General features: G+C 46.0%; 2 protein-coding genes across 3 annotated transcripts in view; one reads left to right on the top strand and one right to left on the bottom strand.

Annotated features, from left to right (window-relative positions):
• The window catches only part of Tnn (tenascin N), a 59,458-nt gene extending 55,033 nt beyond the window's left edge, over positions 1-4,425 (top strand). Inside the window, exons 20-21 of the mRNA XM_060364538.1 lie at positions 987-1,150; positions 3,366-4,425. Coding sequence (XP_060220521.1) covers positions 987-1,150; positions 3,366-3,506 — 305 coding nt within the window. The 3' untranslated portion in view covers positions 3,507-4,425. The remainder of the gene's footprint in view (positions 1-986; positions 1,151-3,365) is intronic.
• Positions 4,426-11,762: 7,337 nt separating this feature from the next.
• Kiaa0040 (KIAA0040 ortholog) overlaps positions 11,763-16,795 on the bottom strand; it is a 33,738-nt gene continuing 28,705 nt past the window's right edge. For both annotated transcript variants that reach the window (XM_021663334.2, XM_021663333.2), the window contains one exon: positions 11,763-15,283. In XM_021663334.2, the coding sequence (XP_021519009.1) occupies positions 14,852-15,154 (303 nt within the window). In that variant the 5' untranslated portion in view covers positions 15,155-15,283 and the 3' untranslated portion in view covers positions 11,763-14,851. The remainder of the gene's footprint in view (positions 15,284-16,795) is intronic.

The following is a 16,795-nucleotide window of genomic DNA, read 5'->3' as shown; positions in this document are numbered from 1 at the left end:
GTCACAGCACTAAGATATAAGCGTGAGTGTCATGGTGGCAGAAGGAGAACTTGATTAAGCCTATGATTGATATGGGCTCTTATTGCCTTTTATGAGCTGAAAAAAGAAAGTAAACTTCTAAGAGGATGACAAATGTGATAGGGAAATAGGTGCAGTATGAGTGAGGTAATTAAAGCAGATTCTAGGCAGGACGTAATGAAGCATTAAATTGTACATATGTCCCCAGAGGGGCTCTAGAAGTTCAGGTAGATGTGTGTGTGTGTGTGTGTGTGTGTGTGTGTGTGTGTGCGTGCGTGCGAGCGAGCGAGCATGTGTTGAGCTACATTGTAAGGAAGACTAGGGTTTGACCAATGAAGGACAGAGGGCAAATGGGCCTGCTCTCCACACCAGTAGAGACAACGGGATTGGAGGTTGAACATAGGAGGTAGCCTAGTGACAGCAAGTAGGATGAGTCATCTTTCCAAGGCAATGAAATGGGTATTTCCACAGAGGCTGAGAGATGGAGTGAGAGGGAAGATTCACCCAAATACAGGCCCTCAGAGATGAAAAGAGGCCTGACTGGCAGCTGTGTAGAGGTGGGGAGGGTGATTTGAGAAAGTAGGACTACATCAACGGTATGAAAGGTGTATCAAGCAAGGGGCATGAGTTTGGGTCATGGTGTCAGGAAGAATGGTCCTCATGGCAAATGCAGAAGGGCAGAGAGGGTTTACATTGAGTGAAGGGGGGTTAGACACTTGATGTGATGGTAGAACTTCCAAGTGAAAATGCTGTAGAGGTTGCTGGAGAAACAGGCCTAGTGTTTGAGTGACAGGCCAGCAAAGACAACCTGTTCATCTACACATCACGTTCTCACATTCCTTAGCCATTCTGAGAGAGTTGCGACCACCTGTGATATACAACTGGATCCTTGGTGTTTTAGTCCTAGATGTTTCCTGCTGGGGCTTCTTTCCTCTTGGCTCTTGACTCCCTTGCTGTCTCTCCTGCAGGCGATGCTCTTACTTACCACAATGGATGGAAGTTCACAACTTTTGACAGAGACAATGATATTGCTCTCAGCAACTGTGCGCTGACCCATCATGGAGGCTGGTGGTATAAGAACTGCCACCTGGCCAACCCTAATGGCAAATATGGGGAGACCAAGCACAGTGAGGTAAGTGGCAGGTGAACATCTTTTCCATCACAAGCTTTGTCTGTCCCTACTCCCAAAGCGACACCGTCCGGGTTAGTGTGGTAGCTCCTCTCTCTCTGAGGCTTCCGGTCAGGGCAGGAGGCTATGCCTCAGGCTTCATGGTGTCCCCAGATGGACAGATCCTACGTAGTGTGCATTCCACTACCACACGCTTTTCAGCTGCAGGTGGGCGATTTGTTGTCGCTGGTACATAAAGACTCACGATGTGAACCACACACCGTCTGTCTTCATTTTAAGGTTTCCTTCGTGTTATTTTTGAGACAGGGTTGGTCTCATGTACCCAGGCTGACCTCACACTCGCTGTGTAGCTGACGATGCTCATAACCCAGAATCCTCCTGCCTCTGCCTTTTAAATTCGGAGGTTATAGGCATCTGTCACCACAGCTGGCTGAATTTTTGTTGTCGTTCATCACATCACACACACTCTTGCTGAGTAGCCTCAGCTGGGCTCAGCTGGGCTCTGAATCCTCCTGCTGTAGCCTCCCGAGGGCGGGGGTTCCATGTGTGCACCACCACAACTAGCTATCAGTGCACCTCACTAATTCACAAAAGACCCTGCTATAGATCAGGTTGCTTTAACAACCTACCACAGGTCAGAGGGTTTAAAAACAGACATGCCTATCTCACAGTCCTAGAGGCTGCCTAAGCCACAATCAGAGTGGAAGCGGATGCATGCTTGATGGAGCCTTGCTTCTTGGCATGGAGATGACACCTTCTAGTTATAGCTTCATCTAGGTTAACCACCCTGCCACCAGGGAGCTGCCTGAGGCAACGGAGCTAATAAGACTTCAATATACAGATTTTGGGGTGAACACGAGCATCAAGTATAAAAACAGGCATTTCATTGTCTTTCCCGGTTGTCCCTTCATTATCCCCAAACTGCTCCCCTCAGTCTCTCCCTCACCAAGTAGACAGGTTCTAAGTTAGGTCAGACTCCCCCTAGGCTCCACTCTCACCCACGTCACCCAGGGGCTGCTGTGAGCATCCTGTTTTTGTCCTTCTGTCAGGACTATGCTCAGGGATGAGTCTATGCTAGGACTCCTCTGGCAAATTTTCTGTCAGTACTATTTGGGACCCCCAGGACCCTTGTATATCACTGTGACTCTTTGCCAGCTACAGGACATCTGCTGACCCCCCGTGGCTTCTTGAAAATTGTATGTTTCTTCTACTCACCGTCAGTCTCCTGTCCTCCAGAAACCTGTCTTTGGTCTCTAATTTCCAATCCTAGGTCCTGATCCTGGCCTTCATGAAGCCACCTTTCCGCAGAACTCACAGACACCAAATATTACTGTAAATATTAGCACTTCTCAGATCTAGGTACATTTTTATTACTTTTGTTCTTGCCAGGCAGCCAAGACTCCAAATCCTTTTGTTATTTTTTTTTCCAAAGGGAAGAAGAAATTTGTCCCCAGGGTATAGGGAGGGTTGGCCCAATGAATCATGGTGGCAGCATGTGGGCCGACAAGAGAAGCCTGTGATCAGAGATCAAATATCTGAAATGAGCAGCCAGCATGCCCTAAACCATCCCTGTGTTTGCTAATAAAAGACATTCATCTGGTTAATGTGCTTTTCTCAGTCTGCAAGGCATTTAGCTTCTTGTTTATTATTTACCTCACAAATTAAAATACATAAAATTGGTCACTTGGGCTCTTTATTGGCCAGGTTGCAAGGTTATTAAGTGAATTAAATATTATTGTGCTCACCAGTCAAAAGACATAAAATGAAATTTAGTTTTCAGTGGGCCATTTGTCATCCCAGCGCTAATATCTAAACAGTCTAAATTGAAAATGATTTTACACAACTGGCTAATTAATATGTTTATTTTTACTTTTTTTTTTTTTTGGAAAAGAGCAGAGTGAGGCAATAGCTGATTTGCTGGTCTCTGCCTCGGTTACCCCCGTGGCATACTTGTGTTCTGGCCTCTCCCACATCTAGGGCTCACACTCCATTTTTCCCACCAGAGGCTTCTTTTCCTGTCTACTCAGCTTGTCAAATTCCAGGAGAGGGCACATGACCTGCCCCTCCTATCTTGCCTCATAACCTATTACTACCCAAACTTTGTCCTTCTTTCCCTCCTCCACCAGAGAGGGAACTCTAGGATCCCCTCTTCTATAAGCCACCTTAGTCTTCTCCCAAATACCTTTTCTTGATGTTTGTTTATTGGTTTGTTTTGCAGGGGGTGAACTGGGAGCCATGGAAAGGACATGAGTTCTCCATTCCTTATGTGGAGCTGAAAATCCGCCCCTTTGGTTACAGCAGAGACCGTATCTCTGGCAGAAAGAAACGTTCCATAGGAGGAAAGGCGAGAATGTTCTGAAGGCCCGTCTGAGCTGTCGTCACAGGAGAAAAAAACAAGCTTGGGGTGGGGTGGGTGGTGGTGACTGGGGAGCTGAAGTCTGACTCATTGCTCATTGCCTCTAGCGTCTTGGATTGTTGGGTACCCACAGTGCTAATGATGTCTTCACGTCAACTTTTAGAGGCTCCTTCCTTACCATCTGCATGTTTGCCAGTCTCTGCTGAGGGCCCCCAAAGTCAACAATATTGTAATTGAACAGTGCATATGTATGGGACGCAGTGTTGGAGTCACAAGTTTTTTTTTAGCCCATCCTTAATGACAGGTGTATTGGATTAGGGCAAAAAGATGAATCATTCAGTAGACCACCAACTGGAGATCTTTAGAAATCGGTAAGGATCTCTGTGTGCATCTGGTAATATAGATCTCTATAGAAAAAAACTAAAGTGAAGTTCTGAGCCCCTAGGGCAACCTGCTACTTGCTGTCTCCTGGGCCCCCTGATCTTTGGGGGAAAAGTACAAATCTTACTCCTTTTAAATTTCTTGTGTGGTGAAGAATGAAGAGACTACAAAGGGGCCACAAAGTATTCCTATTTAGTTAAATTCTGACTAATCTCTAGCATGCTGGAGAGCAAAGCTCCCATTTCATTGTTATTTTAACCACCCCCTTTACAGACATTTGTATAATCTCTTTCATAGATCTGCATATGTTGTAAATAAATTTGCAGTCATTTCAGCTTTAAATAATCTGTCTCTCTAAATAACTGGCACCCTCAGTCTTCCCTGAGTTCCCCCCAGGCCCCTCAGCCCTCAGCTTCCCTCCTCCCCTGCTCCCCACACTGGAAGCCTCTTCGTGTCATCTGTTTTGTGTCTTTTGGTATCATTTTTGGAAGGTTTTCTGTCAGTGACCGTTGAAGTAAGTTAAATTCCTATTCAAGAAAACAAAAATAAACCATTTAATTTTTAAAAATTGCCTTGTGTTATTTTTTTTTTTTCCACTTAAGTGCACTTGAATTCTAAACTTAAGTACGAGTGAAGGTGCAATTCAAGTGTTAAACTGGCTGGCTGTGGTCTCTTTACCTGTGTGATGGAAAATAATGCCCTTTGGAATGCGGCAGAAGCCTGTGAGCAGGAAGGAAGGCCAGGATTCTAGCAGCTCACTTCCCTCCTCTGGTCTAGGGTGTACATTGCTGCTTAGGTTTAACCTCTGGTCAGTGCCAAGCCATATGCCGGAAATCACTTTTGCCAGCCTTTCAAGTTTTCGGTATCCCCACCCACAACCAGGCATCTAGGAAGGCCACAGCCACAGCTACATCTGATAATGAGTGGGCTAAGGGAAGCTCACGCAGTGTATGGGCTGATCATTTAAAACGGTGAAAGCACATCGAGTCAGGAATCTAGAGAGCGGTGGCCTGCTGGGGAAACAGATGAACGAGTCCCTCAGTCCCGGCGCTGATGGAGCTGTTATTTATTCATTCGCTCATTTATTCGACACTTATGGCTTAAATCTTACATGTACCGGGTTCTCTTCTAAGGGCGGGACCTATCCAAGTAAACAAAGCTTCCACTTACATACTTCGTTCTACATATTCTAGGCAAAGGCTGATAATACACAAATGATGCTTCTACCCCAGCGGTGGAGACTGACAGTAAATAATAAATTACCTCTGGTGTTTATAACTGCTGAGGAGAGCCACGGAGGTGGTGATGGAGGTGGGGTAGGGTGGGGTGGGGGGCTTCGAAGACGGTCCTGGAGGGGACATATTTTCAGAAACAGGTTCTTTGAGTCTTTTGTTGGGGCCTGAGCCCTAGGTAGCATCCCCCTCTGCCTTGGATCTCTCTGTAGAGCCTCCCAGCTAAATGTCCTCTCTGAAGAGTTCCTTCTGCAGTGTCCTGTGCTTGTTGGCACAAACGGGGCGCTCTGCGAATGCGAGTCTTCGGGCTCATCATCGTTGGTTCAAACCTTTTAGCAGGAAACTGCTTCCTTGGCAAAGTGGATTCGATTCCCAGCACTGGCCCAGAGCCAAAGATGGCCGCCAGTAGCCACAGCGTCAACTCTGAGCAGACTTCTTAAGTGTGCCTGTGTGATCTAGCCAGTGTTCTGCTGCTGTGAAGAGCATTTAACTAGGCTTTTCTTACAGTTTCCGAGGCTTAGTCCGTTATCGTCACGGTGGGAAGCATGATGGGATACAGGTAGACCTAGTACCGGAGAGGTAGCAGAGAGTTCTACATCTGGGTCCACAGGCAGCAGGAAGAGAGAGACACTGGGCCTGACTTGGGCTTTTGAAATCTTAAAGCCCACCCCCCAGTGACACAGTTACTCCAACAAGGCTATACCTACTTTAGCAAGGCCACACTTCCTAAATCCTTTTCAAGTAGTGCCTTTTCCTGATGATCAGACATCCAAATATATGAGCCTGTGGAGGCCATTCTTATTCCGACCATCACAGACATAGATTGGTGGACTCTTTCTCAGGTGTTATTGCTTATAAAAACTGCTGCTAAGATTGGCGGCCTCTGTATAGAGTCCTGCTGTGAAGGTGACCCATAGCCTTTGTGCTGGAGGAAGCTTGGATGGCACAGGGTGGTACCACGCCCATCCCAGTTGGCTCCAGGGTTTCTCCACTGCAGGCCACTGAAGTGACTTGTGTGGGAGACTGGAGCTGTTTTAGCGACCTTTTGCATAGGGTTCTTTGGTTGCCATGGAGAAATCTTCAGCTGACCTTCAAAGCTTCTCCTGTGAGCAGGGAAGGCAGTTGGGGAAGTTCATTTTCAAAGCATCCCAGCCCCTAACCTTCCTCCATGCTGCCCCTTGTTTTCACATGGCCAACCCAGCGGTCCATTCCAGTAACTGAATATGTGCCTGTGAAATGGGTTTCTGGGTAGATCTCCTTTTCAGAGAGGTTTAAACACTTTTCGTAGAGCCAGCATCCATCACGATCCTCAAAGTTTTGAAGCTTAAAGGAAGCCATCCCATGTTCCAAGACAACCTAAGGTGAAAGGAGGTTTGAGAAGTGGGGAATCCACCAGAAGCCAGGAGCACAGCATGGCCCAGGACACTCATCCCACAAACTTTGGTAAGGTTTCCAAAGCGTTGTCTATTCTGCGCATGCACAAGGAAGAGATGAGCAAGCAAACTACTGCCCCTGATCAACTCTTAGAACTATGAGAAGACAGGATGGAAACAGATCAGGATGGTGGTGGCTTAAGAAAAAAGTGAGTCACTAGGGGTGTGGTTAGCACTGGGGGTCTCTCTCTCTCTCTCTGTGTGTCTAATTCCACCAAGGCTTTTGAGAGCTGTAATGATGGTATCGGGTGTAGAAAGACAGACTGAATTAGCAAGGGGAGCAGCCAGACACCCGGGAGACCCAGGCTGCTTTCAGGAAGAGGGAAAAGCAGCTTTCAGTGGGGGAAGAACTTGGGGACGGATTCACTGCTGCAACACCGCACTGGCTGTCAGCCCCCAGTGCCAGGCAGGGCCAGCGTGGGCTTTGATGTGCGTCCTTTTGTTCACTGCCCCTCCAGAGACTCCACTTCAGTGGGTCTCGGGCAAGTTCTATGCACCTGAGCTTGTCAAAGCTCCCAGGGGACTCTAACATGGATCGAGGGGTGAGCGCCACTGTTCCCACACAAACAGTTGGACAGTGGAGAGCTCTCAGAGGTTTTGGGAGCTTGAAGTGGCATGGCAGGCTTGTCTTGAAATATCGGTTTGGTGACAGGCTGGAGAGGGGAACATAGTGGGGTTTTTGGAAACTACCTAATTGTTGTGTGTTTGTGTGTATATGAGTGTGCACAGGCCAGAGTTTTACCCTGGGTCTCCCTTGGCCTCTTTCTACTTCATGTACTGAGACAAGCTCTTCCGACAGATTTGGCCGGTCTACCCGGCCAGCCTGTTCCACCTCCTGAGTGTAAGGATTTACCTTAGCTGGGCTGCCGCACCCAACAAGCATTTGCGTCAAGACCTCACATTTGAGTAGCAGCCACTTTGTTTTCAGTGCTGTCTCCAAGTCCTCGTGCTATTTTTAATTGACACATATGTATGGGGTAAAGTGTGACATTTCAACACACACACACACACACACACAATGTATATATACAGTGTGAAGTGATCAGATCAGGGTGACTGGCACATCCATCACCTGAGACACTTATGTCTTAGTGTTGAGAACGTGCAAAATCCTCTCTAGTACCTTTGAAATGCACAGTTAATCCCTGTAAGCCACAGGTGCTCTCTCCGCTGTGATGTGGCTGGTCAGAAGACATTCGTTCCAGCTGATGGGTCTCTATGAGCCTTAACCATCTGCAAGGGGTGTGGTATAGGGAAAGGGCGGAGGGTCACACATCAGCTCACAGCTGCTGTAGTTCAGGCAAGAGGTAATGATTCTCTTGGTCCGTGTCAGAACGAGATCTGCAGAATCAGCAGGGTTTAAAGAGGGCTGGCTTCAAAGGCCAGCCGGCGAACCACTGAGCCTGGAGATGTTTGTGCGTCACGGCTGCTTCCTCTGGAAATGGGTTGGCATTTATGTTTGTCAAGTGAGTTTGAACACTTTTTTTTTCTATAACTTACAATTATCATGGATTCAAGGATTAAAAAAGCTAGAAAATACTGCAGAAGAGAGTGTGGGGTGAGGGGAAAGAGCGAGGAAAACGGAAAGAGGAGATGCAGAGACGGAAACACACACACACATTGCAGAGATTTTCAAAGAACTGATCAAGGATGAAAAAAAAAACAACAACAGGTGTGGGCTGTGCCAATTGAGAGCATGCAAACAAGAAGGCTTGCAAGCACTGAAAGAAAAGATAGTGAAAAGCTGCTGGTGAAACTTAGTTACTAAAAGAGGCCCCCCCACTTGAAAAAAAAAAAAACCTTACTAGCCAGCCAGTACTTTAAGACTTTCTCCAGGGTCATGGAGAGGTGTTGGTGTCAATGGGAGCCAATCAATATGGTTGAAGCCTAGAGCCAGGGCAAGAGGCCTGCAATGTCCATAATTGCCAGTAGATGGCAGTGTTGTCTTATCAGGTGTCTCAATTCAAGTGAAACTTTTCCTCCAAGAAGGGAAGTTCCTGAGGGGTCCCCACTTTTTCTCCTTTTTGGGTAATACTGTCTTGAGAGTTGGCCAGTGGGGTCTCGTCAGCATCCAGCCTGTATTTAGTGGTTGCTCCGGCTATGTTTTTCCTGTGATTAACACAACAGGTAAGCAGACACCTCCGGGGGTGGGGGTGGGGGGTTGCCTAGTGAATCCTTGGCTCTGTCTGCTCCCAACCTCCTTAACTACCCCGCACTGGGCTGGGCAGTGGGTAGAAAGTCTGTATTTACAAACTCTTCCTAAAGTGCCCTTGTGAGTGGATTGTTTCTGTGGCTGCTTTGAGTTCCAATACCAGTGTTATATAAATAAGGTTCCCAGGTTAGCTCATTCAACCTGCTCATTACACAAGATGAACGCCTGTGTAATTATAAGGGCAAAGAATAGTTTGGAAGCCTGTAAATTTTAGTTATTTTTACATATGGCTTGTCAGCTTTATATATATATATATATATTTTTTTTTCTTTTTTTCTTTTTTCAAGACAGGGGTGTTCCTGTGTAGCCTTGGCTATCCTGGACTCACTTTGTAGACCAGGCTGGCCTCAAGCTCACAGAGATCCACCTGCTTTTGCCTCCCACAGTGCCAGGATTACAGGCACGCACCACCGCACACAGCAGCTTTTTAATTAAAAAAAATTATTTTGGAATTATTTTTTAAATAATTTATACGCACAAGTGTTTTGTTTTTATAAATGTATATGCCCTGTTATGTGCAAACTGCCCATAGAGGTCGCAAGAGAATGTTGGATCCTCTGAAGCTGGAGGTAGAGATGGTTGTGAGCTGCTGTGTGCGGACCAAACCCGGGTCTTCTGCAAGAACAGCGAGCACTCTTAGCCGCTGAGCCATCTCTCGAGCCCAGCATTGTAAACGTAAAGAAAATAAAGGAATGCAGTTCTTTGTTTTGGCAAGTAAAGAGAATTACGTTTTTTTTTTTAGAGGAGGCCCAGGAAGTTGGGGTTTGCTGTGGAATGCAAGAAGAGGACATTTGGACACTTACAGACTTATGGCCAGACCCAAGAAGCTCTTGGAAGAAGACCGTGGTCTCCATTCCAGGCCTGGGTATGCTGGCTCTTTTTTTTTTTTTTTCCCCTTGATGCCTCACTTTCTTGTGAGGCAGGAATCAAATTGTGATCGTGAATTCTCCTAATGGGCTCCAAGATCCTCTGGAGTGGTAAGCTCGTTCATTTGCTTCTTAAGGCTTTATAATGTCATTCAAAACCTTTGAGTTGTCTTTTTCCTCAATAGGGTATATAAATAGCCAGTTCTAAGGCTGGTTTTCTATGAATAGTCCACACAGTTATGATGGCTCATGAATGGAGGAAAGGGAAAGAATGGTGAAAATCAAGATCATGTGACTAATGAGAATTTGATGCTCTCCTCTGGAAGTTGCTCCTTTGATTTCTTGAACGCAAACCTTGATTTTCCTTCATTAATGATACTTATTTTGGGCAGTTCCCCTAAGCCTGGCACAGTGCTAAATGTTTTATGTGCATTTTTCCACTTAATTTTTGAGGATGAGTCTTAATAGGGAGGTAACATCACAGGCATAAATTACATGACCGGTGAGAACTGGTGTGCGTATCAGGGCCTGCGCCATCCTAGTCCTGAGTCCTAGCCCACAGAGCCCAGGGCCTCTCATCCGCTCTGCCAGGGTTCAGATCCTTTCTCAGCTCACCCCAGTGCAACTCTTTGTTCGCCTGAGCTGATGCCAGCCTTGGTGTGTGTGTGTGTCCCTCTGAGAAAGCAACGAGTACATTGTATTGTTGTGACCCCCTCAGAACAAATTCTCTGGTATGGGCCTCAGCGGACTTGGCACATAATAATAGATAAAATATTTTCATGCGTACGCCCTGCCATCACTGAATAAATAGTGGCAATTTCCCTACGCGAATCTGAAAACATTTTAATAAGTTGAACCTAGGACAGATACAGTAAGTTGTTTGAAGGAATTCATCATTGTTGTTCAGTCTTGTATGCCCGTGATGTTGAATTTAAGAGTAATCCTAAGACCAAGGGACAAGCAGCCAGCAGAGTTCTCTGGTGAGTGGAGAATGCTGATGGATGATTGCGTTGTACAACTCTATCATCATACCCCAGAGTGTAGGTGGGCCTGAGCAGGGGGAGCTGAGGGCCCTGTAGAGGGGGTGGTGAGCCTTGAGGTACCTGGGAGGGATGCTGTGGACTTCTGGGCAGCTCCTCCTCCATATTGGAAACCTTTGCAATGTCCTAGAGGAATGAATGTCCTAGAGGCTGAACGAAGACTCTTCTCCCTGGTTGTCACGGGTGTGTGGTGATAGGCAAAAGAGCTCAAGAATCAACTGAAACTGGGAAACAGCCTGCCTTGGGCAAGACAGCAAAATGTGCAGCTGTGCTGTGGGTCTTCCCTCTTAAGCCTCCACTAAAACAGCACAGCTGTTCACCAACACTGGACTAGCTACTCTTCCCTCAAGATGCTAGCCTGTGCCATTGGGGGTGCTGTTCCTGGCCACCGGGTGTGCTCCAAGTACGGCTGGCATAATTGAGCTTTGAACTTTTAATTTGATTTAATTTTAATGAACTAAACCACATGTGGCCAATAGTGCCAGAATGGGCAGTGCCGGTAGAGAACATTTCCACCTTCTTGCTTCTGTTGGCCAGCACTCCAGGTGTCCTCTCCTTTAATGAGAAACTAAGCATTGTTGAGAAAGGAATCAAGAGCATCTGAATCACTCATTTCTTAACTAGCGAGAAGTTGTGGTTGACTTAGGAAAAAGGTGTATGTGCTTATATAAACACGTGCACGTATTTACATGTATGTATTTGTGTATTTATACTCGTATCTATGTACCTAACAGCTACTGCAGGGCTCCTTGGGCCTTCATTTTGTAGTACACGATTAACCCAGAGGTCTTGTTACTTTTTTTTTTTTTTAATCTTTAATATATATATTTTTTCTTATAAAACAACACTGGCTGACTCCACTGGAGAAATGTTTTCTAAGTGTCACCAGAGAATACCAGTATGTTTTTCTATGGTCGTCATTGCTCAGTTTAACCTTCAAGTAACAGAGAGAGATGCCACATTCCTGGTCCTTAGACCTGAGATTCTAGGAGGGCAGTGACCAGACAGGGAGAGGCCCTGCTTCTGTTGTTTCTGTGTGAGCATAAAATCTCAGGGATAACACAGTAAGTGACTCACTCCAACATTCAAGGAAGGTTTCATTTTCAAAGTATTTATTTAAATAAACTTTTATGTGTATTAGAATTTTACAGAAAAAACATTGACAAATACTGCACAACTTTGATCATTTATATATTCTCCTTGAAAAAGTGACAGCCCTTTATTTACATTTTTCTATTCTTTTTCCTCCTCTAAAGATATAAAAAGTCCATCAACAGTGGCCAAAGACCCCTCTGACTATATTGGAGTGTGATCAAGGTAGACCAGAAGTCCAGTATGGAGGGAGCCCTTCCCCAAGCCCATGTTGGTTTAAAGGGCCTCTTTTTAAATGAATCTTGTTATCAAAATTTTTAAGAGATTTATTTCATGTGTACAAGTGTTTTGCCTACATGTATGCATGTATACCATGTGCATGCCTGGTACCTGGGTCTTTTACAAAAGCAACAAGTGCTCTTAACTGCTGAGCCATTCCTCCGGTCCCCTGAAGCCTCTTATGTTTTCCATTAACTTGCCCTCCCCTGATGGGTCAGGTAAGCACAGGTCCTAAATGGCACCCTGCCGCTAAACTGTAGCCATGGCAACTCTGGGATAGAGTGAGGGAAACAAAGTGGAGAGATAAAGAAATGAACTGGCATGATACAGGGTAAAGAAGTGATACGAGAAGAATTGGAAAAGAGTAAAGCTGGGAGCCTGGACATGAAGCACTGCTCTGGGTTTCCACTCCCCAGCATCAGTGTGAAGACGTATCATATCATGGGCCCTGCACCATCCTAGCTTCTCTAGAAAGGCTGTCAGATTGTGACAGGAAGGGATGATCCAATCAGGGTTGGGACTTCCAGATTCCAGGATATAGAAGCAACTGAGAATTGACTTTCTGGGTGTTTCATGACAGGTACTGGCTCAAGTCTGTTTGATTAGAAAGCAGTAGGTACACTGTGCCTGGAGACAGAGGGCTTGTTAGGGCAGTCAGTGACAACTGACTGCTGTCTTAATTCAAACCGGCAGCCAGTTGTCACGGAAACCATGTAATTTGTACGGTCCCTGATCCTGGTGATCCATCCTTGCAGACCATATCTGACATCCCAGCTCTGCTGTCCTGCCTCTCCTCTACCCCAAGTCTTCTGTCTTAGGGTGACTGAGAGTTGGTGGTGGGAAGGACACCTTGTGGGTAGCAGTTGGCAGAGAAGGGCATGTGGTATGGGGAGATTGACCATTCTGTCACGTGAGGAGGACAGCCAGGCAATCCACAAGATCCCTATGTGACAAAGGGAAAAAGAACCAGGAAGTGTCGCTGTGGTCAGAGAGGCCTGTGGGTGAGAGGTGTGAGTGCTTAGTAACATGGAGCTTCTGTCGGGTGAGAGAGAGAATCTAACTGTTCTGCTGGAAGACCAGGTATGAGAGCCACCAGTAGACAAGGGCCTGGAGCACAGAGGGAGTTGAACCCCGAGTCTCAGGGATGAGCCAGTAAAGTGCAGCTTTCCATTCATTACAGTCTCATCAAATTCAGGGATTTTTGTTTTTCTTGCTACTGTAATGTCATAATTTGGCTATGTTCTTAATTAGACAGTGATCTGCCACTATCTATAATGATCTCCATGGGAAAAATATTTAAAGCGCTCCCCAGTAGATGTGCAAATGAGCTGTGAGAGTATAATCCACGTCCGAATTGGGAGTTCTCTGCCTTCGTTACATGGCTGCGATGTAATGAAAACGCCAAGCAGTCTGTTCCCTTAGCCTTAGCCTGGGGAGGAAAGGCTCTCCTTTGCTCAGAACGTGGCATGTCCTCAGGTACCACGGGCACATATGTCAATGCCACCCTGGTCTCAGCTTCTGTAGCAGTCAGTGGGGTATCTTAAAAGATTAGGTCGCTGGGGAAATCATGAGGTATTACAGGTTTATCCTTAACACCACTGTGTATCCATCCACAGTTATGAGTACCTACTGTGTAAAAGATATTTGCCTGAGCATCAACATGAGTAGCAACAAATGTCCTTACAGTTTTATCTTTCATTTAACCTATACACTGCTACAAACGCAGGGTGTATGTGTGTGCGCGTGCATGTGTGTGTGTGCGCGCGTGTGTGTGTGTGTGTGTGTGCTGTTTTTGAGAGTGGACTTGGGATGATCTTACTTGTTTCCTTTCTGATGAAAACCCTCGATCACACAGAACATATAGCTAGCTCACATCGGGCAGCTCCTTGCCCTTTCTGTCTGCATATGCATCACACAGGTATACAACTACAGTCCAATGAAGAGAATATGGGTTTCTGTAGCTTTCTAGTAGTCACTGCCAAGAGCTGTTCATCACGGCTCAGAAAAGGGCACCTTGCTGAGTAGTTATAGGGTAATGTCCCCAGAGGTCTTGGGCCACATTAAACACCTGTCAGTGGCAATAAGGACCTGACGTGAGTTGCAAGCCAAGAGCTTTGAATGTATTTGGAGCTATACGTTAAACTTGTAGCTACAGGCAAAAGGTCAGAAGCACATATAGGAACTACTAGCTTCTGTATCAATATACACTGGGGTGGAGGTTGTATCAGGTTCCTGGAATGTCCAAATGTATTTTCAGTAAAATGCTATGTAGGTACAGGACTAGGAAAGCACCCGTCTCCAACCCGGATGGCAAATAGACAGGGCTTAGGGCCTTGCATGGCTACTTAATTGTGCATATGTGCCTAAATCTGGACGTATCTTCCCATAAGGAATTTCAGTACATGTATATATACATATCTGAGCAAAGTACATATTAAGTGGCCATGTGATAAGTAGAGCATACTGTCCCTTGTACCTGATGTTCAAATGTGATACATATGATACATACAAAGTTGGATGCCATCTAAGATGCATGTATACATGTTTTCTGTGCTTTTGTGATTGAGTATACCAGAGACAGTGTAAGAGATGCTTGGGACTACAACAGAGAGCTCTGTTATCGGACACATAGCTGCCAAGACACTGTAAGAATTGTCCATGTGCTCCCATCCATTGGGATGCTCAGTCTGAAATTTGTTCCTTGGTTGAGTAATCTGTGGACACGAATGCATTGCTGCAAAGGCTCCTGCCAAGTCTCTCTCTGTGGCTGATGGGAAGTTCGGCTCCAAGGGGAGTTCCCTCTGCCTCCTTGATCAATAGATAGGCAGCGATGGCCTCTTCTCCATCTGGAGGAGCTTGGGCTGAGCAGAGATCCAGAGGTCTTCATCCTTCTTCTTCTTTTTCTTCTTCTTTTTCTTCTTGTTCTGGTCTGGCTGTTGGCTGCTCTTGGGTGGCCGGCTACAGCAGCAATGGCAGCAGACGAAGAGGAGCGTGAGAACCACCACCAGGGGCAGCCCCAGGAGGACAGCCAGGCAGACCGTGTTAAAGATGCCTCTTTCATGTCTGGTCCTGATGGTTTCCCAGATAGAGTTGAAGAAGGAACTGTTTCTCTCCATGGTGCTGGGCTATAGTGTGGGGCCAGAGGATTCCAATTATCTACACCCTGGGCTCCACAGGACACAGTGTTAGCCGCTTGGAATGTACTCCTCTTTCAGCTTCACATTTGGGCATGCCACCAGGAGCACCTGAAGAAAGTAAAATGGACAACTTCAGAGAAATGCAGTGGTTCATGATTTTCATAGTGTCAGTGGCTTTATGCTTAGAAAAGCAAAGCAATCAATGATTTGCAGGGTTTACTGAAATTATATTAACACCCCAAAAACAAAGTGCATACAGTGAGTCGATAGAATGTTCTCATTATGCACACACGTGCTATTGGATAAAAGAATTAATATTATGTCAGACCTGGTACATGCTAGGTGCTCAGCAATTGCTGGATAAATTAATCAGTGTGTATATCATGGGCTTTCTGGTTATTTCTCTACCTGTACCCTGTAAAATGACAGTTCTCAATCTTTCCTCAACTCTAGCCCACCTGACAGGTGATAGACATGCATTTCCCATATGGTAACTCCATGTCATACCCCTTTGAAATACAGTTTATAATTTTTGATGCTTACTAAAGCTTAAGCACAAGGTGAGATGGCCTCTTTCTGGCTAAGAGGTCATTGGTTTGCATCGTGCCACATCCTTGCCACCCTCGCTGTATGCTTGCTCTTTTCCCAATTCTATCTCCCCTTCTCCTTGTACCCCACCTCTGTATCTGGTCCTCTATGCTTTCTCCCTTCTCCCTCTTTGTCATCCCATGTGTTACTTCTCAAGCAAACCTTCCCAGTCTCTTTCTTACCTGTTCCTTTATTCTTCAAGGGAGAAAAAGCTAATATCTCCTTGGGAACTGAAGCTTGAGAGCAGGCATGGAACCTGAGTGCAGTGGATGGGGGGGGCATCTTCCTATTTCTGTACAAGTAACTTCTCTTCTGTCAGGCCTCCATCTCTCCACACAGAGCTTAGAGATCAGCTCTTAGGTATAGAGTCTCAGAGGCTTCTATGGATTCCAGAATCCACAGGTCCTTGTGTTCAAAGATGACTTAGGGAACAGACATGATTCAGAGGGATTTAAGGACCCCCTACATCCCGCTGTGTAACACATTGCCCTGGACTCAAATATCAAGAGTAACTGATTTTCAGGCTGGAGACTTCTGGATAGCTCTTTTACTTAGAGGTGGCAAATACGAGGCCTAGAGTGATGAAGCAGGACATCTGAGGCTGCATGGAACCGGAGTGAATGTACCCAGAGTTTTCCATAATGTACCCAGCCTTCTGCCAAGGACGCTGACAAACTGATAGTGAGAATGATGTGAATGACCTTGCAGTTTACTTGGTACTTTGATGAGCAACAGGGTCTGCAAATGTGAACCAGGTTAGGCTTGAACTTACAATCATCCATCCACAGATTCCTGCGTGGTTGGGGCATTTTACCTTTTAAGTGAGCTGTAGGATAGTGCTGTGGACCTCTGTGTCTCCTGGGTTCAGAATTCCAAATTAGTTCAGGTTTAATTCTGTGGCCTGGAGGTTAAAGGTGTGCTCCAGACACAGGGGTAGGTTATGTGGTTGCCTAGAGGTTATCCTAGAGGTGGTCTAAGTCCTTGGATAACATGCTCCATAATTGTCCCACATACTCGGTGGCCATATGCCCA

The sequence above is a fragment of the Meriones unguiculatus genome, chromosome 11 (genome assembly GCF_030254825.1).
Source record: "Meriones unguiculatus strain TT.TT164.6M chromosome 11, Bangor_MerUng_6.1, whole genome shotgun sequence".
Lineage (NCBI taxonomy): Eukaryota > Metazoa > Chordata > Mammalia > Rodentia > Muridae > Meriones > Meriones unguiculatus.
The sequence above is the reverse complement of the archived record's forward strand: the minus strand, read 5'-3'. Positions and strand labels throughout refer to the sequence as shown.